Here is a 26,984-nt window from a genome sequence, read left to right as displayed (position 1 = left end):
TATTAAAATAGTTCTTTTACAAGAACAGGTACAAGCTGTGGGGAGAGGTCTGATTTCTTCAGGATCAATGTAGAAAAGGAGCTGCTCCCAGGTTCTTGCATCCCATGGGTGCTGCCTGCTCTTCTGTACCTCATCTGCATCAAGTCAGGCAGTTTTACCTTTAGTAAAACCCTTAGTAAAACCTTTAGTAAAACTACCACCCCCTGGGTAGTCCTACAACTGTTTCTTCCAGAGCTCTGCTTTACCCACCCACATTTCCAGGCACATCCTGTTTTCCTCCCTTCATTGCAGCCCCACAAGTCCCTCCTGGCCTGTTTTCCACAGACCAGCAGGTTCAGGCTCTGGGGTTGTTGTCAGGCACAGAAACACACCATGGAAAGGAACCCCTTTGATGGGCCAACCTGTCCACTCACACCAGTGCAAGAGAGAGAAGCTGCAACTGCTTATTAAAGGTGGGCTGAGCTGTTTACTCAGTGTGTAACACTCCTTCTTGCAGCACAATTAACTCCCCCACAAATGACCAGCACAAAACTTACAGCACTTTGGCTTTACAGCACAAGGAGGGAGCTGAGCTGAGCTCCAGTCCCTCCTGTGCTTCCTTCAGCCCCTCCTCTGCACCCAAAAAGCAGCTCTGACAAGCCCAAATTCTATTTATAAAGACAAAGTTATTCTAAAAAGGCTGTGTCAGGACTGCCAGCAGGCCAAAGACACCTTTCAAACCTCAGTGTCTCTGTTCCAAAGGATGTTTTTTCAGCCTCTAAGAAAGCAAATAAGAAATAATTAGAAACTAATGTTGTGACTCTCCTGGCCCCAGCTCATGCATAATTAATTTATTTCCAAATAGTGGCGGCTGTTGAGGTGCCACAGGCACATTGCTCACCCCTGTGACAATGTCCCTGGTGCTGGGAGGCAGCACAGCCTCCCTGGGGAGTGTGGGGGAGGATTTTTGGGGAGGGTTGGGCCTGGGAGGCTGCACGGCCACACTGCAGGTCTGACCCAAGGTCCCAGCTCTGCCTCTGCTTTGGGGTGACCTGGGACCAACCCCTGGAGCCAGGTTTGCTCAGAAGAGCTGTAGCTGCACCAAAATTATAGAGTTATAGAACAGTTTGGGTTGGAAGGGACGTTTAAAGGTCACCTAGTCCAACTCCCCTGTGATGAGGTGGGCACAGAATGATGGAATCATTAAGGTTAGAAAAGGTGTCTGGGATCATCAGCTCCACCCTGTGCCCGATGCCCACCTTGTGCCCCAGCCCAGAGCTCTGAGTGCCACATCCAGGCTTTCCTTGGACACCTCCAGGGATGGGGACACCACCACCTCCCTGGGCAGCCCCTTGCAACGCTTGAAAAACACCTTCCACCAGCCCAGGTTGCTCCAAGCCCCGTCCAACCCGGCCTTGGACACTCCCAGGGACGGGGCAGCTCCCGGGGCAGCCCATGCCAGTGAACAGCAAAGAATTCCTCCCTGATATCTCCTCGGAGTCTCCCCCGTGTCAGTTCGCAGCCGTTCCCGCCTGTCCCGTCCCTGCCTGCCCGAGCGAACCCCCCCGTCCCTGGTTTTTGGGATTTTGGGAGCCCTTTGGACACTCCCCGAGGTCCCGCTCCCGCGTCCGGCAGCGCCCCCTGCCGGCCCCATCGGGAATCCCGGGAATCCGCCGGGATGGGCCCGACCCGTCCCAAAATCAGAGGGAAAGTCCATGATGAGCTGAAACGGCAGAAACATCCCCTCGTGTATCCCCGGGAGGTGGGGCAAGAGACCTAAAAGGCAAAGAAATGGCACAAAACTCGCTCTCAGACTGCCAAAGGTCCTTTTTTCCATGGCACATCGCTGATCCCGTGTTCCTGCAGCACAGCCCTGATCCCAGAACACCAGCAGGCTGCCTTAAATACAGGATATCTGAGGGTGATGCGTTTGAGATACTTCCTAAAGTTCTGAGGTGCTTTTTCCTTTGAAGAAAAGGAAGAACAGAAAGAAGAGAAAGGAAAGGAGAAGAGAGGATAGTAGGGAAAGGGAAGGAAGGGAGAAGAGAAGAGAAGAGAAGAGAAGAGAAGAGAAGAGAAGAGAAGAGAAGAGAAGAGAAGAGAAGAGAAGAGAAGAGAAGAGAAGAGAAGAGAAGAGAAGAGAAGAGAAGAGAAGAGAAGAGAAGAGAAGAGAAGAGAAGAGAAGAGAAGAGAAGAGAAGAGAAGAGAAGAGAAGAGAAGAGAAGAGAAGAGAAGAGAAGAGAAGAGAAGAGAAGAGAAAGAGAAAGAAAAGGAAAGAAGGAAGAAGGAGAGAGAAAGAAAGAGGAAGGAAAGGAAGGAAGGAAGGAAGGTAGGAAGGAAGGAAAAAAGAAAGAAAGAAGGAAGGAAAGAAAGAGAAAAAGAAAGAAAGAGAAAGAAAGAGAGAAAGTGAGAAAGAAAGCGAGAAAGAAAGAAAGAAAGAAAGAAAGAAAGAAAGAAAGAAAGAAAGAAAGAAAGAAAAGAAAGTAAGAAATTAATTTTAAGGAATTTTTCCATACTGGCAGAGCTGCACACAGGTGCTTTGGGAATGACCTGGACACAAACCTTCCCTCTGGGCAGCCACTGAGCCCCAGCTGCCCAGGGATGAGCCTCCCCTCTCTGAACATCATTTTAGGGACCCAGAGCCAGCCTAAGCACAGAGCTGGGTGCAGTGATCCTCTTTCCCTCTCAGCCTTTTATTTCTGCTGCTCAGCAGTTTCTCCAGGAATGCATCTTCCAACTTTCTACCCTGACTGTTCCACCTTGAATCCTGCCCAGCTTCAGGGGCATCAAGCATTGGGAGCAGATGGTAGCCCAGAAAAATCACATGGCATTTGCCTTTTCCAAGCCATCCCGCTGCCAAATTTAGCCCCGAAAGAAATCCGATCAGCCAAATCCAATTCTAGCCGGGCTGTAAGTCTGGAAAACGGATTATGCAGAATGCCTGACATCAACAGCTTGCTGCAAACGTTGAGTTGAGTTTGGGAAGAGATCAGGGTGTTTATACCTATGGGTTTAAAAATAGGACTAAGACCAAAGCAGCCTGTGTGATTCCTTGACAAAAGATTACACAACCAGGAAGAGGGACAATTTTCCACTGGGTTATGCCAGCACTGACACAACTATATCCACTGTGTCCATCCCAGATCTGCCCAGGCCAGAGGAGGTGGAAACATCCAGCTCCTGAGCCCTAAATTCCTCAGGGTTCCTGCTTCAGCCCTGGCAGGGTCACAGTGGGGGCATCTGCAGCACTGGCAGCTCACTTTATTTTAAGCACCCATTTCAAATTCCATTGAGAAATATCATTTTTTTACTCATATTGTTGTCCTTTTTGCTGTCATCACATGAAAGTTAAACAGTGGAGACTCATTCCCTGCTCTGCCTCTGCAGCAGCGTCGTCATCTCTGCCTTATCTGTGTCTTACCCAGCTCTCACACCAGCACCTCCCCTAAATTCAATATTTCAGCCTCACAGGCTACAGTTTCACTCAGAGGCTTGGGTGCTTACACAGGTCTTCACTTCCATGCTCAGCAAAGAAAGAAACGCTACGAAACAAAGGGTTTTAATAAATATTTCTTTATTCAAGTCGTGTGTTAGAAAATTCCTACCAAGGGCTGTACGAGTGCTCAGTGCTGGGTGCCCTCTGCACCCCAGGAGAGGGGTGCTGGCATGAGCCCACCAAACAGCCCCTCCAGTGCCTGGGGCTGAGCAGAATTAGAGAATTTAAAGCATTGAAGTCACCCAGCAACTACAGTAACTAAAGAGCCACTTCAAAACTGGGCAAGAAGCAGAGTCTGTTACGTCGGTTGAGATGCTGAAATTCAAGGAATTAGAGGTTTGGATCCTCTAATGAAAACATTTCTCCACAAGTTGAATGTTTTCATTCACATTTCACAGAAGTGAATGTTTTCATGCAGGCTCTGGAGTCAGAAGTGAGATTTTTCTGTCAGATCTTTGGCTGATAAACTATTGACTTGAAAGAGCCTGAAAGAGCAGCATAAACCAGGAGTCTAATCAGCTCTGATAAGTAAGCACAGCACAGACTAGTGTGTATTTACAGAGAACTCTTAGAAAGGCTATTTTGAAGTGGAAATCTCTATGATTTGAACTCTAGCACTGATTGTGCCTTATCCTGAACACTTCCTCATGTCCCTGAATTTAAACACTGGCTAAACTGACAAGACCACAAACCAGCAAACTAATCAACTAATGACAGATAGTACACTCCTAATTAAAGGCCACAAAAAAGGGGTTGTAAATCGTTTCATTGGTATGACCTGGTCCACTGACCCCAGGGGAAAATTAAAATAAAACAGGCAAACTCATGTTATTTTTTCCTGATTAATTTTTTCTTGTAAATGAGCCAGTAAATCCAATAAAGGTGACCCAAAATATTGATTCAACCCAAATTCTTTTTCCACATACATACATGTAGAAATATGGGTTAGAACAGCAGAGCTCAGCCTGCAATGTGTGTGAATTTTGTATCTGTGGCTAAATTAAGTCCAGTGTAAAACCACTGTACTGCTTCATAACTCGGATTTTTGTCACTTTTTCCTATTCTTTTCAAGGCCAGGCTGGACAAGGCTTGGAGAAACCTGATCTAGAGAGTGGCATCCCTGTCCGTGACAAGGGGTTGGAACTGGAGGAGTTTTAAGGTCCCTTCCAACCCAAACCATCCTGTGATTTAGGATTGGGTGGTCCTGCCAATAAAGCAACACAAACCCTCTCACAGCAGAGACACTGCCAACCAAAACTCTGCTCTCCCCTTTATCTCTGCTTCCACACAAAACTCTCCCCAGTGCAGTGAAAGCCCTGGAGCTCACCCACCCTTCACAGAGCAGAAGCTGTTCCAGAGTGATGATTCCCTAAAAACCAAGAGCTCAAAAGGAGCCCAGTCCCACTTGTGCCCTTCTGTCCTCTAAATGGGGCCCTGAAGAGGAGCAATTCCTGTGCTGCTCAGTGTTCAGAACAACATTTATCCAGCCCCTCAGAGACCCTCTGGACAGGTAGAAGGAGCAGACTCTGGTGCACAGGAGGGAGGGGAAGGAGTTGCTGCTCCCCCTCTCCAGCCCATGCATTGTTTCCCTCAGCTCTGTGTGGTGCCTTGGCTACTGCTCTAGTCCAACTCTCATTTTTGGACTCAGCAATCTGCTGGTCTTCACTAATTTGACATTATAGGCTACAAAATACACCCCCAGACATCCTGGATGTCTGACACCTGCCAGAGCCCCTCTGTTGGTGCCACTGGTGGTTTGATGTGTTGTATCTCTGAGTGATGCAAACACCAGGACCACTGCCTGGCTTTCCTACCTCCCCATCCTGTCTGTCCTCAGACTAAAACCCTGCTCAGGATCTGCTGCAGGAAGCCACAAAAAAAAGTTTGCTCCTTGGGGTGTAATCAAAAACCAGAGCTGGCAAACACAGTACTGTGCACACAGAAAGACTTATTCATGGGCCAAAAATAGTCTCTGGGTACCAGCAGCACATGGGTTTTAGGTTGAGATACAGGCTTCTTAAACCATCCAAGTTTTCATCTGGATGCTGAGATTGGATTACAAGGGAAAGTCCCTACCACCCTAGAGGAAGAGTCACACTTGGAGTCAGCATCACACTTTCAGCTGTACCAAAGCTGAATTTTCTCAAAGTGCAGCACTCTTTCTCCTCTGCTCAGTGATCCAACCCCCGGGGTTCACATCCATTTGCAACATCTTCATCACCCACTTGTCTTTCCTGGCTCCGTCAATGAACTCATCAAGAGACAACTGCCCTGTGAATGAGGGGGACACAAGATGCAGAGTCAAAAGGGGAGAGATAAGAGAAGAAGAAGGCAGGAAGCAAATACCATCCCTGTTCCAGATAATATGCTAATCAGACAAGAGCTTGCTTCATTCCCCCACCTGGTTCAGGCCAGGGCTCTGACAGACAAACTGTGGCCAGTGCCTTCACCTGCCCCATCAGAACAAGAGACATGAAATGTCTCAGTAGCTCCCCCAGGCTCCTCCAGGACTGCAAGTCTGATCCTGCAAGCCCCAGTTTGGAACCATTGTCTTTATTCAGGTTATTTGTGCTGGGACCGGGACCTGCCCTCTGGCTCTTGGGGCTTTCAGAGGATGAGATCTGTGTGGCATCAAAATCCACACAAAACAGTGACTCCTCTGTATTAAAATAACAATAATTATTTCACCCTCCTCCACCAAGTTACTTTTGATTCTATCAAACAGAGCAGAACCCAAACCTGGGGTGTCTGAGTAACACAATAGTCCCAAGGGATTTCTGGAGAGCCACAGTCAGAGCCAGCCTGCCCAGCACAGGTACCTCTCATTAGACATGAATGCAATTTGTGCCACTGATCACTTACCATCCCCATTCTCATCCACTAACTCAAATATCCTGTCTACAACCTCCTCTGGGGTGAGCAGTGGGGTCCTGTCCTCTGTGTCCGACCAACACGCCCTCTTCAGCCTGTAGATAGACTGAAAAGATGTTCACAAATTAAGAGAAGAACTGCAAAGTGAAAAGCAGTGAACTCCATTCTCATCCCAACGCTGTGAAGGTCTTTTTCAAAGGCTGTGGGTTTGACCTCTCTGGAAGGCTCTGCCACTCAGCAGCCTCAGATCTGGAATGAAACCTCTGACCTTACACCCACACAGGCTGCAGATTTACCTCATCTGCTCTTTGAAACTGCTGCCCTCCTGTTTTCCTCACATGTATTGGTCACACCTCGGGGGGTTCCTTTGCAAAGAACAAAGTGAGAGTTTCACAGAGGGGAGAGTCATCTGACTCTACCAGGATTTTTTTGCTAACATCCAAAGCCAGGCACAGCTGGACTTACCCAGCCCTCTCTCTCCCAGGGAACTTGTGCCCAAGCTGCAAAATCAAGCCTGTATTAATTAGCACGTGTTTTGACCCACAGCTTCTGTTCCACTTTGCCACGGGAAAGGGTCAGATTTTATCTACTCCTCCCTTGACAGCCACCTGTTCACTGTCACCTTTACTCCTTAGGCTGAAGGGTTTTGTCTAAAGTCACCCCAGAGAGGGGATTAGCAGTGGCCTTACACAGTTCTTGCAGTTCTTAGCTGACCTCAAGACTAAAATGGGATATGCCCCAGACAGGCTGACCCGATTCCCCCACACCTGGGGCTGCAGGTAACGACCTGCTCACGCTTCCCAGCCAAAATCTGCTTTCCACACCTTCAATTCCTGGTGTGTTCTTGATATTGCATTTCCCCTGAGATCTTAGAATGTGTGGTAACCACTGGTTGAGCCTCCCAGGCCCTGCTGTGCAGGGGGAGCAGCACCTGAGGTGCTCCAGCACAAGCACCAAGGAATTCACATCAAGTAAGAGCACAGGCCCCCTGTGTCTGACTGTCTGCTGAGCCCCAGAGATGGTTCAGGTTGGAAAAGACCTTCCAGATCACTCAGTCCAACTGTTAGCCCAGCACTGTTCACCACTAAACCATGTCCCCAAGTGCCACATCTACATGGCTTTTAAATCCCTCCAGGGATGGTGACTTCACCTCTGGAGAACCCTTTCAGTGAATAAATTGTCTCTAATAACCAATCTAATAAGTCTCCCCTGGTGCAGCTTGAGGTGAGTTCTTCCTGCTCTATCATTTGCTACCTGGGAGAAGAGACCAGCTCCCACCTTGCTAACCAAATCACAGAATCACCCAAGTGCCTCCTGTCAGACCTTCACACAGTCACTGATCAAATCTAAGTGCAGAACTGCAGAAACCCAGAGAGGAACCATTAAAAATGGATTTCTGTACTAATTTGTGCCTCTCAGTGTGTTCTCACCACCTTCTCAGGCAGAAAACAGCTCCTACAAGGGGCATGGGGTGAAACCCTCTTCCAGTGCAATGAATCTTAGTGTGAAGGGGTTGAAAGGAAAGGCAGGGCAGAGAGACAGGATCCCTGGACCACAGGGGGTATAACAGACCCCTCAGACACCCCACCAGGCTCCAAACCACTGAGCACAGAACCCTTTCACCAAAGGTCAGGCATTTTCCCTCTATCACCATCCTTGAAACCTGATTATCACACATCATTACATTGCCAAAGAGCAGTGATTGCTTAAAGAAGAGATGGAGCAATGCCTACTTACATCAACGATTTCCAGCAGCTCAGGTTTATCTATGCAGCCATTCCCATCCTTGTCATACACTTTGAATGTCCACCTCAGCTTGTGCTCCAGTTTGCCTCGCAAAACAAGATTCAAGGCAGCTACATATTCCAGAAAATCAATGGTGTTATCCTGGGGAGACAGAAAAGCAGCAGCTGGATGACACTTAACTGGGTACAGGTTGATAGGAAACTGCTTTGAAAGCTCTAGAAAAGCTGGATTGAAGTTGCCAAAAAGGTATTCCAATGGGACAGCTGTTTATTTGGCACTTCAAAGGAGGTTTGTGCCAGCTCAGCACCACCAGTAGGCACAGCCAGGCCCCTCTGAGTGTGACAGTGGGGAGCAAAGCAATTCTCCTGCAGAGCAGTGCAATAAGGGGGGACACACACCTGTCAAACTGCAGAAATTAGAGATTTAAATGCCCCACAAAATGACCTGATCAGGGAATCACAGAATGATTTGGGTTGGAAGGGATGTTAAAGCTCATTCTCATTCCACCCCCTGCCATGGGCAGGGACACCTTCCACTAGCCCAAGTTGCTCCAAACTGTCCAACCTGGCCTTGAGGATGGGGATCAGTGCAGGAGACATTTGCTTTTTGGGGAAGAGATTCTCAATGACCTCAGCTGCCTCACTGCTGAGCACCCAACCATTACCCCTTTCCCCCATCCTTCTGTCTGGTTTTATCTCGATTGAGCTGAGGAAGGATTCAACAATGGACATGTCACCAATCTGAAGAAGGCAGCAAGAACACCCCCAATAAAGGATTTACAGCAGGATATTCATCCTCCTAAAAACCTCACCCTGAAGGGATTCAGGGCACTCTGGAATATGGTCCTCATAAAGATCCACACCCTCCCCAGGGCCCCTTTGGCACCTCCCAGCCCTCCCCACCCTCAGCAAACCCCTGGGAGATTTTGGGCTGGGTGAGCCCCTCTCCCCACAGGCACCAAAATGCTCCACAGCCCCTGGGAGCAACAACTGCTTGTGCTGCCCAGAGAGCAGGAAAAGACAATTGAGAAGTTGTTTCCATCTTCTTATTGTATTACCAATAATCCTTTGGGTCGTTAGGTCCTGATCAACTGATTAGATACCCTCAGGATATTCAAACAAACTCCCTGCCTAAATTTAGTGCTCTTTATATATCAGCATCCCTTAAAGACAGGGGGGTTTGTCTTGTTAGGAAAGCTCCTATAAACTAGGAATGGGACTTCATCTGTTGTGCACATTGTTTGCTCTGCATAACTTTCATAACAAAATTTGGGACCTGAACTTTTCTTTCTTTCTTTTTTCTTTTTTTTTTTTTTTTTTTCTGGAATGTGGGTTTTTCCAGCTTCAGATTCTGAGACAAGTCTGACCTGCCCACATATTCCATAGGGTTTTTTTTGATCCTTTCTCACAAACTGACTTTTGTTGCCACCTCACTGTGATTTTGCCACTGGTTTCAAAGGGAGCATGAGGGAAATCAGTTTGTCAGAGATGACTGACTTGTCTCCCCTCCTCCTGCATTAATACACAGCAACAAACACCCCCACAGCTGGTATAGGATCAAAAGATTCAGGAAAAAAGAATTGAACCACTTGGCAAGCATTGCTTACCCATGTCTAGATGAGAAAAGCAACTGTGTGACATTATTTTAAGTACTTAAAATATCCCAGGCCAGTGTTAGGCTGCCTTTGGCAGCAGAGCCTGGGTATCTCTGAACTGTGACTAAACCAGAAAGCCCACTTTTTTCCAGGTGCCTGATGACAAATACAGCAAAAAGGGAATCAAAACCAGAATGTCAGAATTGTTCAGCATTCCTTTGCTTTTGGAAAGCCAAGCTAAAATCAATATTTTGTTATATACCACCTGTTCATGCAATATATATCTATACATATAGAAACACTTCCTCCAACATATAGCAAGCCTGAGCAGGAATTTCCTCCACTGTAAATCCCCCTTTATCACAGCAGATAAATAATTTTTCCATGTAGCAACTTTGGCTGTTTGAGGATCTTTCAACAACACTGTCTCAAAATGTGACACTGCTAAAATTCAACCTTTTAATCCAGCCTTAGTCCTTTAAGGGGACACTCTGATCTTAATTTGGGTAGAGATTTAGGAGAAGATAAGTCCCTCCCAGGCCAGTGCAGCCTGTGCTCCTCCTCATGCCTCAGTGCCAGGAAGGGTGAGCACTGCCCTGAAACACCTGCAAATCCCGGGAAAAGACACACAAATCATGACACAAACAACTGTAAAAACCCCTCACCACTTACCCCGTTCTTGTCAAAAGCTCTGAACATGTTTTCCACGTACTCTGCTGCCTCCTGGTTGTTCTGGACCCCGAAGAACCTCTTGAACTCGTGCATGAAGAGGGTCCCACTGGGACATTCCACCACGAACTTCTTGTACCACTCCTGCAGTTCTGCCACGTCGATCTCTCCTTGCTCCCCCTCAGCGTTGGTAAACTGCTGTCCCATTTTACAGGTTAAAAAAACAAACAAACCAACAAAAACAGAAGGAAAAGAAGGAAAACCTTCCCAAATTCCTTTGCTTGTAATATCCTTTAGTTGCTGTCTCCTTGCTCTTTTTCTTCTGGCTGCCTTGTGCCTTTATTCGATGTTAATTCTGCGTGTGGTTATTTCACCTTCTTTTCTTGGTGTATATCTTCTTCTTGCCCCCTTCTCTCCCGAGTTCTCACTGCTCCAGTTCCTGGTGCTCACTGGGTGATCTCAGGGTTGCCTCTCTGCACTGGAGCACTCTGGTCTCAGGCAGGTATAAAAGTAACTAAGATCATTAGGAGATTCCCTCCTGTGAGCCCCAGAGACCTTCAGATGTTCTGAGCTGTGCCCTATTTAGAAACAAACTCCAGAGGGTCAGAGGCTTTCTATGCATTAATGCCTTCGTGGCAAAGAATTTGAGAGCTGAGGGTCCCTTTTTACACACTCGCTGAACTGGAGATTTTCAAAGGGGAAAAAAAAGAGGATTTTAAGGGAAATAACATTAGTTTTTTTCAATGCTGGCTTGGGGGGGTGTGACTCAACTGCTTTAGTGAGATGAGGCATAAGAACAAACAACAATTGCAGGGAGGAAATCCTGAAAAAAACCCAAGCGCTCCCGTGAAAAAAACCTGCTAATGCATTAATTTAATTGAATACCTGCTATAGGCTGTGCTCTATACAAAATGGGTGAGAGAACCAGTAAATAGGTACAAACACACATTTCCCTCTTATTTCCACATTTCAGTCTTAGAACCTTAAGTTAAAAATAACAGGAACAGTTTATTTCCTTATTTTTAAAAGAGTTCCCCTTTATCCCCTTTTCCCTCTTCAGTGCCTTTATCCATGGAAACACTGCAGTTCCCCCTTCCCACTGAACTTTGCTTATTGCTTTTATTACAGATACCCCCTGACCTCTGCCTGCTCAGCAACAGCCACAGCTCAGACCCTCCTCTCTCTTTACACCACCCATCCCTCATTCCTTCTCTTCCAGGAGCCCACCAGCTTTTACCCACATCAGACCAATTGTTCTGAGTCCAGCCATTATCTGTGTCAGCTGGAAAGAATGACCTGTAGCTATAAATGTGCCCAAGCCAGCCTGTTATCTTTATTAAGAGGATTGGAGCAGCATTAATAGGAAACAATGGACTCCCTTATTCTAATGCTGAGGCCCTGAAGGATTTAAGCTGCTCACTTTTTTTGGATCTTCCTTTTTTTTTTTTTTTTTTTGGCTTGGTTTTGTAATAAGAGTCTCTCACAAGGAAGAACACTGGCTAAAAATCAGGCTAAAATTTGATATTGCGAGAACAGTAGAGCAATTCATGCTGCACTGGAGGAACAGGGTTTGCTCTGAGTCCACTCACACCTCTGAGTAACCCATCAGTGATATTCCACGTGTATTCCATCAGGGATATTCCTGCAAAATCCAGAGATTTGCAGGAGTACAGTATAACTTTACACTTTTACATGTATAGTATAACTTTATGCTTCTACATTTTTACATTTAAGTGAACCCAAGCAATGATGGTTTCACTCAAGAGAAAAGCAATAAGAGGATATAGACAGTTGAGCAGAAGCATCCCATGGATGGGAAGGGCCAAAGAAGTTGCCAGAAAGACAATTCTATTTTAATTAAAATATTTTTATCAATAATGTAGGGGAATCGTGTTTTCTATCCTCGTGCCTAGAGGAATTCAACACATTCAGTGAACTTAATCCTTCCTTTTGTAAATGCTTCAGCCAAACTTCAGCCCCTGACTCTGAGATCTCTTTTCCACAGCAGAGCAGCTTGAGGTTCTGGCTCATCAGGAAAAATAACAGCAAATCCATCCCCCAGTGTTTTCCTCTCAACTAAACCCACTGGAAAGAAGCCTGTGGCAGCCACAGTGGTGTTTACAAATTATTTTATGTAATTTTTCGAGTCATCTTGTGCAGTATCTGGTGAGGACACGAGTTCTCTCAGGGTCACAAACAGCTCCCAGGCCACAGAGGTGCTGCCAGGACAGGGGTGGGGAGGACTCATCTCTCTTTTCCTGCACACCTGAGGACTCATCTCTCTTTTCCTGCACACCTGGGGAGTTTTGGATGTGCCCTTTGGAGCCTCCCACCATTTCGTGCTGCTCTCCTGCACGGGGAGGCTGCCTGCTGGAATGTGAGTGCTCAGAGCACACAACAAGACTCCACATGCCCAGCACTGTTGCCTTGACTCATTGCATAATTTTGTTTTGCCTTAATGGGAACTCGGTGATCTGTTCCCAGGAGAGAAAATGGTTCCTCTTTTGTTTTGATGGCTGCAATCTTCTCCAGCCAGGAACAAAGGGCTGCAAGAGGCCCGGGTTACAAAGCCTGGCTGCTGCTCTTGCAGGTATCATGACACACAATCGCGTTGATAAAAGCAGTGATACTAATTTGGCAGTGAAATAAAGTAAATCCTATAGCTCCTGGTATGAAAATTCCTCTGCACATCCTCTTGTGGTGGTGTGTGCTCTGCAGACTGCACTGGAGGAGTCTCTTCAGCCAGCACAGTGTCACTTTATCAGGGACAGTTCATCAGCCAAAGGATTTCTTAATTTGATTCGAAAAAACAGTGCAGGCAGAGGTAAATATAGGCAGAGAGAAGTAAAAATAAAAATAATTCTTTCTAGAAAACGCTACCATGAAGAGGTTGGTCCTTTTTGGCTGCCTGAAGGAGCAGCATCAATGCTGTGTATGTTCTGTCAGAATGAACACTTTGGATGATTAGTTACCAACAGGCAACATCTGATTACATGTCCTGCCTAATGAGTTATCCCAGAATTATTACCTATACAGCTCCAAAGCTGTGGAGTTTCCCAGCCAAGAGCATGGAAAAAAGACAGCTTATTTCCTGTCAGCTCAGTCCCAAACATGCTGCCACACGCTCCAGCAGAGCCTGGGAGAAACTCAAGAGGGGAAAAAAAAAAACCACCAAACCCTGCAGAGAGCTGGGAAGACTCATTTGTTTGGCATCTGGAGGCAGTGGAGGCTGGGACAGAGGCAGCAGGGTGCTGGCAGGGCTGAGGGGACCAACTTCATTCAAACTGGAGGCAGAACGAGACCCGAGGAGCCCTCCCCTGGTTGTTTTGCCACGTTGCTCCCTTATTTTAAATCCCTCAGCCCTGGCCTGCCCCGAGCCCCCTCCTGTGGGTTGAGCATCTCAACTCTCCTTCCAGTGGGCCCAGAAAGAGCAAAACTGTGCCCAGGGCAGCTCCCACTGCTCGGTCACAGCCAGCCAGGGAGTGCAGGACAGGGAGCAGCATCACTGCTGGGTCACCCCCAAAGCTCCCCGAGCATCCAACCACAAACAAAGCGAACCTGAAGCATCCTTAAATGGCCCCGTTGTCTCCCGGCGGGAGGGAGGCGTGGACAGCAGGAATGTGGGGAGGATGAACGGCAGCTTTTGTGCTGAGCCATCTGAGGAGAGATCAAAGATCCTTTTATAGTTGGGCTGGGAGTTCAGCCCAGCACCTCCCTGTGTCTCTTCCCAGTTGCTCCCAAGATTGTCCATCCCGTTGCAGGCTTTTATACAGCAGGAACAACACCAGGGGGGATGTAATATATGTATTATTACACTGCACTGCAGGAGCAGCTGTCCCTTGGTTTACATGTTAAAGTACAACCAACCAAACCCATCTCACCCCCCATTTTCACTGTCACCCAACACGCTGACCTTGGAGTGTCACCTTTTGTTTCCTGTTTATTGGCAGGAAGATTGTATTATATGCTGACAAACTCCTGCTAATGTTATCCCTGAGTGGCACTCCGTGCTGAGTGAATGAAGCCTGAGATATTTACCTTGCACTTGGCATCCTGCAAGGCAAACTTTCCAAGAAAAACGTTGAATTGCCTTCTCTGTGTGGGTGAAGGTTTCCAAAATCCTGCACAGCTCCAAGCCCTGAGCTGTGGGTGTCAGTCAGCCTTTCCAAAGGCAGGACTCTGCACTCTCCATAGTCATCACAGATGGGAAGGAGAAGGGAAATTCCCAATTTTTTTTATTTGGTTTTTTTTAATAATTTTTATTTCTGGTTCATTGAAACTGGCTGGTAAAGTGTTGTGTGATCCTTGAAACCAAGATTCACCACTGAGTCACAGCTCTCCACCTACGAGGAAAATAAATAAGATGTGAGGCTGGAGGGTGGGAGACTGAGCAGGGACCAGGGGGGAGATGCTGCTGAGCCCCTTCCCAGGGGTAGGTGTGATCCCAGAGCAGGGATGGAGGTGAGAAAGAGGAATATTTTTTATGTTTTCCAGAGAAAAAAACTGCATTCCCGTGGCTTTGTGTTCATCAGAGGTGACTTTAGTTTTTACTTCATCCCGTATATGGATTTTTATGGATTCATTTAGGACAAGAGGAAATGGCCCCAGGTTGTGCTGGGAAGGGGTTTAGGTTGGATAACAGGGAAAATTCCTTCACTGAGAGGATGGTCAAGCTCTGGAATGGGAGAGCCAGAGGAGTGGTGGAGTCACAGCCCCTGGAAGAGTTCCAGAAACACGTGGATGTGGCGCTGTGGGACGTGGTTTAGTGCTGGTTAATGGTTGGACTGGATGATCTTAGAGGGCTTTTCCACCTTTAATGATTCTGTGATTCTGTAACTCGGCAAAATATGCTTCGAATGGCAAAAAAACAACCAAAAAACCCAAACAGGAATGTTTTGTTTTCTTTCCAAAATATTCCATTTAAACCAGAAAAAAAAGCGTCAAATTTAAAAGGAAATTTTCTTTCCTAAATATTCCATTTAAAAGGAAAAAAAATCCCATTTACAAGGTAATTTTAATTCCTAAATATCCAACCTACAAGGCAAAAATATACCTCATTTAAAGGGAAATTTTATATCCTAAATATTCATTTTAAAAGGAAAGAAATATTTCCCATCTAAAAAGAAATTTGATTTGCTAGATATTCAATTTAAAAGGGGGGAAAAATATACATATATCCCATTTAAAAGGAAATTTTACTTCCTAGATATTCCATTTAAAATGGAGAGGGAGGGAAGTTTTAAAAAGAAATTTTACTTCCTAGATATTCCATTTAAAAGGAGGGTGGGGGGAAGTTTTAAAGGAAAAATTTACTTCCTACATATTCCATTTAAAAAGGGGGGGGGGGAGAGTTTTAAAAGGAAATTTTACTTCCTAGATATTCCATTTAAAATGAGGGGGGGGGAGTTTTAAAGGGAAATTTTACTTCCTAGATGTTCCATTTTAAAAGGGGGGGGAGTTTTAAAGGGAAATTTTACTTCCTAGATATTCCATTTGAGGTGCGGGGGGGGGAATCCCGTTTAAAAGGAAACTAATTTTCCCAAATATTCCATTTAAAAGGGGGAGGAGAAACCAGCCTAAAATGAATTTTTTTTCCCCTAAACATCTCGTTTTGAAGCTAAAGGGGTCTCTCTAGAAGGAGGGGGGGTTCGGATGCTCCTTCCAGGGTTTTTTTGGGAGGGGGGGGGGCAAGCAAAGGACCCCTCCCCTGTCCCCCCGCGGTGCCCGTGGGCGGGGCGGGCGCTGCGGCTGCGCCGGGCTCACCTGGGCAGGTGAGGGCGGGGCGGGGCGGGCGCTGAGTGTGCGCGGCCGCGGCGCTCCCCGAGCCCACGCGCGGGCCCCGCGGGGCGGCCCCAGAGCCCCCGCGGGCGCGGAGCCGCTCCCCGACCCGCCGGCGGCACCGACGGACGGACGGACGGACGGACGGACGGACGGACGGACGGACGGAGCGGGTGAGCGGCGCGGGGATGGGATGCGACGGGACGGGACGGGAGCGGGATCCGCCCTTCGCGCAGCGCCCGGGCGGAGCGGGGACCCGGGGAGGGGGGAACAGCCGGCAGGACGCGCGGGGCTCGGTGGGTGGAAGGGCGGCGGCTCGGCGGGAGCGCCCCGGTCCCGGTGGGATGGGCGGAGGGGTGCTGGTGATGGTGGTGGTGGTGGTGGTGGTGGTGGTGGTGGTGGTGCCAGGGGGGTTCGTGCGGCTCCGCGGGCAGCCGGGAGGGCAGAGCCCGCTGAAAATGGCACTTTATGGCTCCCTTCCCCATCTGTCCTAGCCCCGGGCTACGCCTTTCGAGTTGGGGTAAAGCGAGGCCTAAAGTTAGGGCGAGGGTGGTGTTTGCCCCCCACCCGCTTTGGTCGCTGCTGTTGTCACCCCAAAAACCAACACTGGAACAACTCGTGCCCCTTCCAACTTTATGGGCTGCCGGGCCCGCGGTAGAGGGCTGGGGTTTCCAGGTTGGGCTGCAGGGTCTGGGAATCGGGAGAGTTCACCGTGACTGGGAATCGGGAGAGTCAATCGTGACTGGGAATTGAGAGTCAGTCGTGACGAGAGTTCACCGTGAGTGGGAATTGGGAGAGTTCACCGTGTTCAGATGTGTTGTGGAGGGGGGGTGCCGGTGGATGGGAGAAGAGAGATGTAGAGATCCCTGAAATGTGGGAGCTCTGGGTTCCCGGTGTAGGGAGGTGATTAAGTGTCAGATGGAAATTCAGTTTCTCCGTGGGAACGTTTGTCTTTGTAAAAACGGATACAGATCCATGAGATACAGGGTGATGTAATCAAAGGTAACAAGCAAGGAACGGGGTCTGTGGTGTCGAACCCAGAGAAGACCCTTCCTTCTTCAGAGGCTTAATGGACAAGGTGGAGCAGGAACACTGAATATATTTGGGAGTGCAGGCGGAGAGTGAAAGCATCTGTGCAGCAAAGCCGCGTTTTCCTGGTGCACCGTGTGTTTTTGGGCTCTCTGGCACCACTCCAGGGCCCCGAGAGTCACCACAGGCTGTCCCTGACCTTGGTCACTGCTCTGCTGTCCTGGGAAGTGGCTGCAGGATGTTTGCTCCCTTCCCGAGTTTGTTCAAGTCGTTCTCGTCGGGGTGACCGTCTCCTCTCCGAGGAGAAGTGTCAGACTTATTAAATAATAATTAGGGTACAGGGAATAATTACATCGCTGACCGTGCATCAGCAGCACAGGGATGTGCTAATTATCCCCACACACCATCCAGATCGAGTGGGAATGAAGCGAACTGGAGGATCCCTGGGTCGGGAGTGAGGGCCAGCCCTCCCTTGGCAAATCCCAGGAGTAGTGAGAAGACATTCCCGGAGTCTCCGGCATTACTGGACCCCCCCCAGCCCCCCCGGATCGAAGTTGAAGTTTGTAAGAGGCTGACTCACCGTCTGAGCCCAGCAGTGGGATTCAAGTTGATTTGCTCTCGGTTATTGTGTCAACAAGTCGTCGGCGATAAAAGGTCATAAAGCATTGTAATGCCGGGCATTGACAGGCGCTGTCTGCGGGCCGGGCCGAGCCGAGCCGAGCCCAGCCCGCGGCACCCCACTCGTCTGCTGTGAGAGGGGCACTAATTTCTCTCCTCGTTCTGTGGGTTTGAATTCACTGCTGGCCTTGCAAATGCAGTGTTTGTTGTTAGGAGGGACTGCTTGTAAAGTGAAGTGTAAAAGAGGCGGTGGAAACTAGCCTTGGGAAGGATTTTTTTGTTAAAATGCCACTTTTTTTTTTTTTTTCCTTTCCAAGAGAAATCCATACGTGCTTTTGCTTTTGATTCCGAGTCCAGGATTAACCTGGACTTTGTGTCTTTGCAAACACGCTGCAAAGTTTAACTCTGAGGGCATTTCTGACATGGAGAACTAACACAGCAGAGTTTCAGGAGCACAGAATAATTTTGATGATTGCTTCCTGATCCTTTGCAACTCCTGGGAAACACTCTGCTAATGTGCCCACACATTTTCAAACTATTATTTAAAGATGATTTGCAGTTGAAGCTGAATATTTTCTTTGTTTAACAGATAGACTAAATTGTGTTTGGATTAATTTTGTGTGAGCACTTGCATCTGAATGGGATCTACAGGTATTTGAACAAATAAAACCTGTTCCTAGACTAGTTCTTGGATAGGATTTTTTTAATCTTCTCCATCTCTGCTGCTAGACATATTTTGCAACTCCTGCAGCAGTATTCAGGGCTTATGGCAAAGGTTTTACTTAACCTGTAGCTGCTTTATAATGGGAATATTTGTAATTTCTCACCTCTGTTTCAAGACTTACAAAGGAATATGGGGGATGCAGCTTCTAAGCACGTGTAGAAGTCCCCTGCTAAAATTCAAAGACACTGAATGTTTCCTGGCCTTGCAGAGGGACGGGCGTTAATTTTGTTTGTTTGGCTTTGTTCTACACAAGGAAAATATTGTTGGTTGGCTGCAACTGTGTCGGCAACACGGGGCTACTTAAACGAAAACATTAAGTAAACAGCACTCGATTTTTTAGCAGGAGTGCAGGGCAGACTTGCAGTTCATGTCCTTCTGGATAAACATCCTGGTTATTACAGGTCAGTGGTGTTTGCCAACGATTACGCTGCTTTCAGGGCATTCGTGAAAAAGCCATAAAATGACTTTGGGAGGCAGGTCTGTCTCCGGGATAAAACAGCCCCTTCCACCCCAGCTGGGCTAAAGCACGTGTGAGTTTTTCCTCCTCCTCGATGGCAGGTCTGACAGGACTGAAAAGGAGCACGAGACCGGCTCGGCCCCTTTGCTGAGGCTTTGGAAACTCTACTGCCTGTTCTTGCTGTGGCTTGTCCGTGGCTTTATCTGCAGCTCGGGTTCGCTCGGGGCTCGCCCTCCGCGCGCTCGGCGGAGGCAAATAACGCTCTGGGAGGTTTAACAGCGAGTTGTTGTCCTTGTAACAGTCCTGGTCCCCGCTCAGTGATGTGTGAGTAACTCCTGCTGGCAGAGGAGTCGCCCAGCTGAGTCCCAATGAGTGGTTTCAGTGTGCAGCAGCACGAGAAATAACAGCGGCAATCCAGCGATTAAAAGCTCGTTTTTCACTAAACGAGTTCAGGTATTTTTAGAGCTTTGGGGTCCCGACTGACCTGGAGCGGTGGGTGAGTGGCTGTCGATCCCTGTCTCCTGCAGACCATGGCGTTGCACCCGCGCAGGGTTCGCCTGAAGCCGTGGCTGGTGGCCCAGGTGGACAGTGGGATGTATCCCGGGCTCATCTGGCTGAACCGGGAAGCGAAGCGGTTCCAGATCCCCTGGAAACACGCGACCAGGCACAGCCCCCAGCACGAGGAGGAGAACACCATCTTCAAGGTGAGGCAGGGCAGAGCTCGGGGGACAGGGACAGAGGGCTGGATTGTTGGCCCAGGAGCTGGACAGGCATCTCAGCAGCTGCTTCCAGGCACATTTTGTCCTATTTATCTGACCTCAGAAAAGCCACTTTGTGCACCTGGATGCCAAGGTTGGCATCACTCACTGCCTGAGTCTTTAACCCTTTCCAACCACCAAAGGCCAGATGGTGTCTGAGGCCTGGGCTCTGGAAGATTGCTGCTCCTTGTTTCATCTGCTGGGTTTAGGATGTGGGAGCTGCCTTGCTCTTGGCACCAGACCAGTAAATGCTGTTACGTAAATCTGAAGAGGTCCCACCACAAGCTCATCACAAGCACTCATCGCTGCTGCCACTAATATTCTTATCCCAAGGGATTGATTATAACTCCCTGCACTCCTTGGAGGAATTTCTGGCCTCTATCTTGGAGGCATCTTGGGCTGATAGTCTGATTTTTTGAGGTGAGAGAGCCACTGGACATCTGTGGCTGCCCTTTCCCTCCATTTTAACCAAGTCCCTTCCTCCTTGGTATGGCTCCAAATGACTTCTGCTATTGAACCTGAGAGACCTAGAAAAACTCTGTGCATGACCCTCTACAGTTTGTACTTTGCATGTTCAGAATTGCTAATGATTTTCTGAAATTCTGGTTTCCATCCTTTTTTTTTGTTTTCTTTCCCCTTCTTTTAACGGGGAAGAGCTACTAAAGGGGAGGAATTTCTGTTGTGGTTATCAGAGGAGCTCTGGTTAAGGCTTCTGCAGGAGAAGGGTTTTGCAGTGGATTTGTTTGGAAGCCCTGGTGCCTGATAAAAGCTGCTCTGTGCAGATGGCTGCGGCCTGAGCTCGGTGTACTTTGTCCCCAGGCATGGGCCGTGGAAACAGGGAAGTACCAGGAAGGAGTGGATGAGCCAGACCCTGCCAAGTGGAAAGCCCAGCTCCGATGTGCACTCAACAAAAGCCGGGAATTCAATTTGATGTACGATGGCACCAAGGAGGTGCCCATGAACCCCATTAAAATTTATGAGGTGTGCGACATCCCGCAGTCCCAGGGATCAATCATTAATCCAGGTGAGGGCCCTGCTGCTTCCTGAGCAGGCATTTGTCCAACAATTCCTTTCCCTCTGTGCATTAACTCTCGAGCTGCCTTGGTGTGCAGCAGAGAGCAGCTGCCATGTGTAAGCCTGGGCTTAAACTAAGAGGACCTTGAACCATATTTTAATAGCAGTACTAAGATGAATAAAGGTGCACACAGTTGTGTGCTCTCTGCTCAACAGTCTCATATTGGCAATACTGTATCTTACTTTATCTGTGTCTTACTTTATCGTTAGCTCTCTAGAACTACTTATTAAACTGAAAATATTGTGTTGTACAGATCACATTTATCCTTTTACTTATACTTGAAGAATACACAAATAATGATCCAATACTGTGCACAACCACTATGAAGATTTTATTGGGTTTTTTTCAAGAAATGCATCACAGTGTTTCACGCTGACCATCCACCCACAAGAGTGTGCTTGTTTTCAGGTTCCACTGGCTCAGCTCCGTGGGATGAAAAGGATAATGATCTTGATGATGAAGAGGAGGAGGAATTGAATCAATCTCAGCATGTCCCTATTCAGGAGACATTTCCATTTCTTAATATCAATGGTTGGTGGCACAGACTAATGTACTGTTGGGGCTATTTATTTGTAAATTGGTGCATGCTTGAAGTAAGATCTTGGTTTATTGAAGAACTGTTGCCTTTTTTTTTTTTTTTTAGAATCTCCAATGGCTCCAGGCAGTGCAGAGAACTGCAGCCCTGAAGCTGTGTGGCCAAAGAATGAACCTCTGGATATGGAAATGCCCCCAACTGCACTGCAGCACGACTTCTTCAGCAGCCCTGAGCTCTGGATCAGCTCTCTGCCAAGTATGTGTGTGGGTTTGTAATAGTGCTTCTGCCCTTGTACTTTAAAAAACCCCCAGTGTTTTCACTTTTTGTCCTGTGGCTGTTTGCTTGTTTGCAACAACTGTGTAGAGTTTGAATGTCCCTGTGACTGTAGAGTGGGTTGCTGCAGTCCAGAAAGCCAACCCTGTCCTGGGCAGCAGGGGAGGAGGGGATTCAGCCCCTCTGCCCCCTCAGGTGAGACCTCACCTGCAGAGCTGCCTCCAACTCTGGGGAACAACAGCACAGCAAGGACATGGAGCTGCTGGAGCGAGCCCAGAGGAGACACCAAGTTGATGAGAGGGATGGTGGAGCAGCTCTGCTGTGAGGAGAGGCTGAGAGAATTGGGGTGGTTCAGCCTGGAGAAGAGAAGGCTTTGGGGTGAACTAATTTTGCCCTTCCAGTACCTGAAGGAAGCCTGCAAGAAAGAGAGGGACTTTTCATAAGGACATGGAGTGGCAGGACAAGGGGAATGGCTTCAAACTCACAGAGTAGGTTTAGATTGGATATTAGGAAGAAATTCTTCCCTATGAGGGTGGTGAGGCCGTGGCACAGGTTGCCCAGAGAAGCTGTGGCTGCCCCATCCCTGGAAGTGTCCAAGGCCAGGTTGGACAGGGCTTGGAGCAACCTGGGCTAGTGGAAGGTGTCCCTGCCCATGGCAGGGAGTGGAACAAGATGAGCTTTAAGGTCCCTTCCAACCCAAACCATTTGAGGATTTCTGTGATTCCATGGTTCCATGGGGTGTCTCTGCTGCTGATGCTGAACACGTAGGAAAAGCCACAGTGACGGTTTCTGCCACAGTGACAGTTTCTCTCTCAGTGACAGACCTGGAAATCAAGTTTGAGTACCGAGGGAAGGAGACCGGACCCACGACGACCGTGAGCAACCCGCAGGGGTGCAGACTGTTCTACGGAGAGCTAGGCCCCATGCCAGACCAGGAGGAGCTCTTTGGGCCCATCAGTTTGGAGCAAGTGAAGTTCCCAGGAACGGAGCAAATCACCAACGAGAAGCAGAAGATCTTCACGAGTCGGCTGCTGGACGTTATGGACAGGGGGCTGATCCTGGAGGTCAGCGGCCACGCCATCTACGCCGTGCGGCTCTGCCAGTGCAAGGTCTACTGGTCCGGGCCCTGTGCGCCTTCCTCCACCACACCAAACCTGATTGAGAGGCAGAAGAAAGTCAAACTCTTCTGTCTGGAAACATTCCTGAGCGGTAGGTAACTGCTGCTTCTGGGAAACAGCTTTGGGTGCTGGTCTGGGCACTGTTGGAAAGGGTTGGTCTGGGGGCACTGTTTATTTTGCTTGTGTGTGGAGTGTGGGTTGGGGCCACCATTTTCCTGACTTCCATGGAGCAGATGTGTGGCATAATGCTCATTTAATGCTCATTTAATGCTCATTTAATGCTCTGAAAGACATTGGAGGGCCTTGCTTTTAGAAGAAAAGCTCTTTGGGTGCAAGAAAAAATATGTAATTGTGCATGTGTCAGAGGTGGCAAAGGACAGTGTGTAGGCAAGACCTGGGATGATACAGTGAGGTGGGGTGGGGTGTTTCTGACTGACAGAGGACAACCCTGCATCATTCTGCTTTTCTTCCTAGAGCTGATTGCCCATCAGAAAGGACAAATTGAGAAACAGCCACCCTATGAGATCTACTTCTGTTTTGGAGAAGAGTGGCCCGATGGAAAGCCCAGGGAGAGGAAGCTGATTGTGGTGCAGGTAGGAGCTGAGGCTCTGAGGTGACACGTACAGGGTGGTGTTTGGTCACAGGTTGGACTTGAGGATCTCAGAGGATCTCTTCCAGCCTAGTTGATTCTGTGATTCTGTGCCAGCCTTGTTGGGTTTGGTGTGTTGTCTCTGGATGAGTGCCCAAGGATAGCAGAGACTTGTGGCTTCTGACACTGGGAAAACCCCAGTAGGGCTGGTGAGTTTGGGGAGAGCAAATACAAACATTACACGTGTTGGATAGAATCAGTCTGGGAGTGCTCTTTAGATTATTGTGGAAACCACCCCCAACATCCAGAGCGGGGGATTCCTGCAAAATAACGGGGCTATTCTGTGTGCCACTGGCCTAAAACAAATGCCTTCCTCTCAAACAGGTCATCCCAGTCGTGGCCCGGATGATCTACGAGATGTTCTCGGGTGACTTCACGCGCTCCTTCGACAGCGGCAGCGTGAGGCTGCAGATCTCCACCCCCGACATCAAGGACAACATTGTGGCCCACCTGAAGCAGCTCTACAGGCTGCTGCAGAACCACCAGGAGGGGTGGCCCATGCAGGCCCCCCCCCTGCACATGGCACAGCCGCTCCCGGCGCAGTGACAGACCCCCGGCTTTGCCTCCTCCCCTGCCCCGGGGGTTTTCTTTCTGTTGTACATATAGAAAAGTGTTTCTTCACCAGTGCCTTGCCTACACCTGAATAAACAAAATCTGTAAATCTGGTCATCTCGATTCCATAATTTCATAGGTGCTTTTGTTTTGGAAGCCCTCAAAGCAGAGGGGATTACAGGAATGCTTCTGACTCCTTCATTTTTTTCAGCTGTTTGCTTAAGCAACCCCTGTGTATAAATCAGATTTTCGATTCTGTAATATTTTTTTTTAATCTGCTATTGATACATTGTATATAAGCACTTGATCATTAGAGGGGGAAAAAGAAAATAATCTGCTCTATTAAAACTGCCTGGAGAATATCACCTTGTCTAGTTTTTTCTCTTTAACTGGGCTGTAGCAGCAAGCTGGGATGCTGATGCTTCTTCTACTGTGCTTTTTTTATAGGGGTGTGTATACACAGGCACTGTAAATGCATATATCACAGAATTTCTGGGGTTGGAAGGGACCTCTGGAGCTCATCTAGTCCAACCCTCCTGCCAGGGCAGGGTTACCTGGAGCAGGTGACACAGGAATTTGTCTTTAAAAAAAACCAGCTCTGCAAACTCAGAGAAGCCACCTGGAGAAGAGAAGACTCTGGGAAGAACGTAGAGCACCTTTCAGTACATAAAGGGGCTTCAACAGAACTGCAGAGGGATTTTTTTGCAAGAGTATGGAGCGTTAGGACAAGGGGGAATGGTTTTAAACTAAAAGAGGGAAGATTTAGGTTGGATATTGGGAAGAAATTCTGCTTTCTGAGGACGGTGGCATAGGTTGCCCAGAGAAGCTGTGGCTGCCCCATCCCTGGAAGTGTCCAAGGCCAGGTTGGACAGGGCTTGGAGCAACTTGGTCTAGTGGGAGATGTGAGGAGAGGATGATACTTAAAATCCCTTCCAACCCAACCCACTCTGCGACTCTGTGAAGCTGTCACGTCACATCACAGCTCTGCGCGCTGGGCGCTGCCCCTGGCCGTGCCCCCATCCCTTCCCTCCCCGAGCTCTGAGGTTTCTCCCTACTTCTGCTCCCAAACAGCCTTTTCCTTATCCACGGCTCCGCCCGGGAAGGTCGCTCCGCCCGGGGCCGTGCTTGCTTAGACCCGCCCCGGGATCGGGGCCGTGCTTGGTTAGATCCGCCCCGGGATCGGGGCCGTGCTTGGTTAGACCCGCCCCGGGATCGGGGCCGTGCTTAGTTAGATCCGCCCCGGAACCGCGGGCCTTGCGGTGTCTCCAGGTCCATGGCCCTCGGGGGCAGCGCCTTGTCCCCTGCGCTGCTGGTGGCGGCGGCTCGGGATGCTCTGGGCTCTCGGGATGCTCTGGGGTCCCGGGATGCTCTGGGGTCCCGGGATGCTCTGGGGTCTCGGGATGCTCTGGGGTCTCCGGATGCTCTGAGGACTCGGGATGCTCTGGGCTCTCGGGATGCTCTGGGGTCTCGGGATGCTCTGGGCTCTCGGGATGCTCTGGGGTCCCGGGATGCTCTGGGGTCCCGGGATGCTCTGGGGTCCCGGGATGCTCTGGGCTCTCGGGATGCTCTGGGGTTTCGGGACGCTCAGGGCACAGGGAGCAGGACAAGGCGGCGGCTGCCGGCTGCCCGTGCCCTGCACGCTGCCGGGGAGGTGCTGGCGGTGTCGGCGGGGCTGAAGCCGGCGCTGCTCTGGGACTGCGGGGCCGCGGGACCCGCCGAGCTGCGGCGGTACCTGCGCGGGCTGCGGGCCGCGGGGCTGGCCCCGAGCCACCTCCACGTGCTGGGCATGGGGGGCTCGGCGCTGCTCCTGCACCCGCGGCTGGCCCGCGGCAGGGTGGAGGGGATGCTCCGCGCCCGCCCCGCGCCCTTCGTGGATGTCTCCGCCCGGAGGGGATGCCCCGCGCTCTGCGGGGAGCCGGAGGCCGAGGCCATCAAGGGCCACCTCGCCTCCCTGCTGGACCACCTGCGGGATGCCGAGGCCGCCGGCGCCGGGCCGGTGTCCTGCAGCGAGGTTGAGCCCGAAGACTGGAACCTGTGCACCGTGGTGGGGGTGCTGCTGGGGTACCCCGCGGTGTACACCTTCTCCGGGGAGGAGGGCGCTGAAAACTGCCTGGCACTGACACCACTGAGGGTGTTCACGGTCCAGGCCTCCTGCCCCAGGATAAAGGACGGTCTCAGGGTCCAGATTTACTCCTTCAGCATCCCGGAGAGCCTCCACATGGAGCTGGGAGAGGTGCTGGATGCCTGGCGTGACGAGCTGAAGGAGGCATTCAGTGCACAGAGTGACTTTGTGGATCTCTGCATTTCCAGCGAGGTCGTGTCTCTTCCAGCAGTTGCCTTGTAAAACATGAGCAAACTTGGACTTTTTGGCCTTTCTTACATCGAGGACCGAGGCAAAAGATCCAGTTCCCCTGTGTGTGACCCACTGCATCTCTTGGCCCCTGAGCACCAAAGGCTGAATTGTGACAGTCTCATGCTCCTGACCTCACGGGCCAGTGGCACAACAAATATATGTGCTTTAAAGAAGACAAGCATGTGGATGTGTGTGCTCACAACTGCTCTGCAGCCTCAGTCCTGCCTGCAGATTGTGCCCTGTAAGGGTGTATTTATTTGCTGTGAGCAGCTGAGGGTGAATAAAAACTTTGAACACCACGGTACTTTGAATTTGTGAAGTTTGTTGGAGGCTCTGTGTTGTATTTACTGCTCATACGAGGTGGTGTCTTGCACTGGGTCGTAGCTGAGCCTCTGCATGAATGAGGGGCAAGTTCTGTAAAACCTGCACAGTGCAGCTCAAAAGGGGCTTAAAACCTCTGCCTCTCTCAGATTAATGTGGTGCTGGCAGTGAAAGGGAAGCAGGTGTGGCTGAGGGAATGCTTGGCCACAAGACAGGCTAGAAAAGCAGGATAGAACAAGGCCTGGTAGATGGGAGGTGGAAAAATTGCTCAGAACAGGCACGAGGGGAAAACAAGGGGACTGTGCTAAAGAGCCTCCCTGAGCCAGGTTTCTTTGTCAGGTACAAGTAGAGATGGTGCAGGTCAAAAACGTCCCATAGAGGGAGGCAGT

The 26,984-nt window shown here is 49.4% G+C and overlaps 3 protein-coding genes across 10 annotated transcripts; 2 read left to right on the top strand and 1 right to left on the bottom strand.

Annotated features, from left to right (window-relative positions):
• Positions 1 to 3,570: 3,570 nt before the first annotated feature.
• On the bottom strand, positions 3,571 to 14,534 carry GUCA1B (guanylate cyclase activator 1B). Of its 2 annotated transcripts, XM_051808668.1 has the most exons (6): positions 14,394 to 14,534; positions 13,905 to 14,012; positions 10,359 to 10,550; positions 8,084 to 8,233; positions 6,338 to 6,452; positions 3,571 to 5,746 (listed from the first exon to the last, which is right to left on the bottom strand). In XM_051808668.1, exons 2-6 carry the CDS (start codon positions 14,010 to 14,012, stop codon positions 5,619 to 5,621), a joined length of 693 nt encoding a protein of 230 aa, XP_051664628.1. In that variant the 5' UTR covers positions 14,394 to 14,534; the 3' UTR covers positions 3,571 to 5,618. The 2 variants fall into 2 exon arrangements, with proteins under 2 accessions (XP_051664628.1, XP_051664629.1); XM_051808669.1 differs by lacking the exons at positions 13,905 to 14,012; positions 14,394 to 14,534 and having other exon boundaries at positions 10,359 to 11,398.
• Positions 14,535 to 16,133: 1,599 nt separating this feature from the next.
• Positions 16,134 to 24,283, top strand: IRF6 (interferon regulatory factor 6). Of its 4 annotated transcripts, none has more exons than XM_051808617.1 (8): positions 16,134 to 16,306; positions 19,489 to 19,665; positions 20,539 to 20,743; positions 21,203 to 21,325; positions 21,438 to 21,584; positions 22,419 to 22,811; positions 23,195 to 23,313; positions 23,427 to 23,626. In XM_051808617.1, the coding sequence occupies exons 2-8, from the start codon at positions 19,492 to 19,494 to the stop codon at positions 23,457 to 23,459; spliced, it is 1,194 nt and encodes a 397-aa protein (XP_051664577.1). In that variant the 5' UTR covers positions 16,134 to 16,306; positions 19,489 to 19,491; the 3' UTR covers positions 23,460 to 23,626. The 4 variants fall into 4 exon arrangements, with proteins under 4 accessions (XP_051664577.1, XP_051664573.1, XP_051664575.1 ...); XM_051808613.1 differs by lacking the exon at positions 23,427 to 23,626 and adding an exon at positions 23,694 to 24,283 and having other exon boundaries at positions 16,137 to 16,306; XM_051808615.1 differs by lacking the exons at positions 16,134 to 16,306; positions 23,427 to 23,626 and adding exons at positions 17,077 to 17,816; positions 23,694 to 24,283.
• An 885-nt stretch (positions 24,284 to 25,168) lies between these two features.
• On the top strand, positions 25,169 to 26,578 carry CUNH1orf74 (chromosome unknown C1orf74 homolog). 4 transcript variants are annotated; one of them, XM_051808637.1, is made up of 2 exons: positions 25,169 to 25,277; positions 25,350 to 26,578. In XM_051808637.1, exons 1-2 carry the CDS (start codon positions 25,195 to 25,197, stop codon positions 26,263 to 26,265), a joined length of 999 nt encoding a protein of 332 aa, XP_051664597.1. In that variant the 5' UTR covers positions 25,169 to 25,194; the 3' UTR covers positions 26,266 to 26,578. The 4 variants fall into 4 exon arrangements, with proteins under 4 accessions (XP_051664597.1, XP_051664596.1, XP_051664595.1 ...); XM_051808636.1 differs by having other exon boundaries at positions 25,169 to 25,295; XM_051808635.1 differs by having other exon boundaries at positions 25,169 to 25,313.
• The last annotated feature ends 406 nt before the right edge of the window (positions 26,579 to 26,984 follow it).

This window comes from Manacus candei, unplaced genomic scaffold (assembly GCF_025592945.1).
Source record: "Manacus candei isolate 608988 ecotype Guabito, Panama unplaced genomic scaffold, ASM2559294v1 h1tg000073l, whole genome shotgun sequence".
Lineage (NCBI taxonomy): Eukaryota > Metazoa > Chordata > Aves > Passeriformes > Pipridae > Manacus > Manacus candei.
This window is presented reverse-complemented; position numbering and strand designations above follow the sequence as displayed.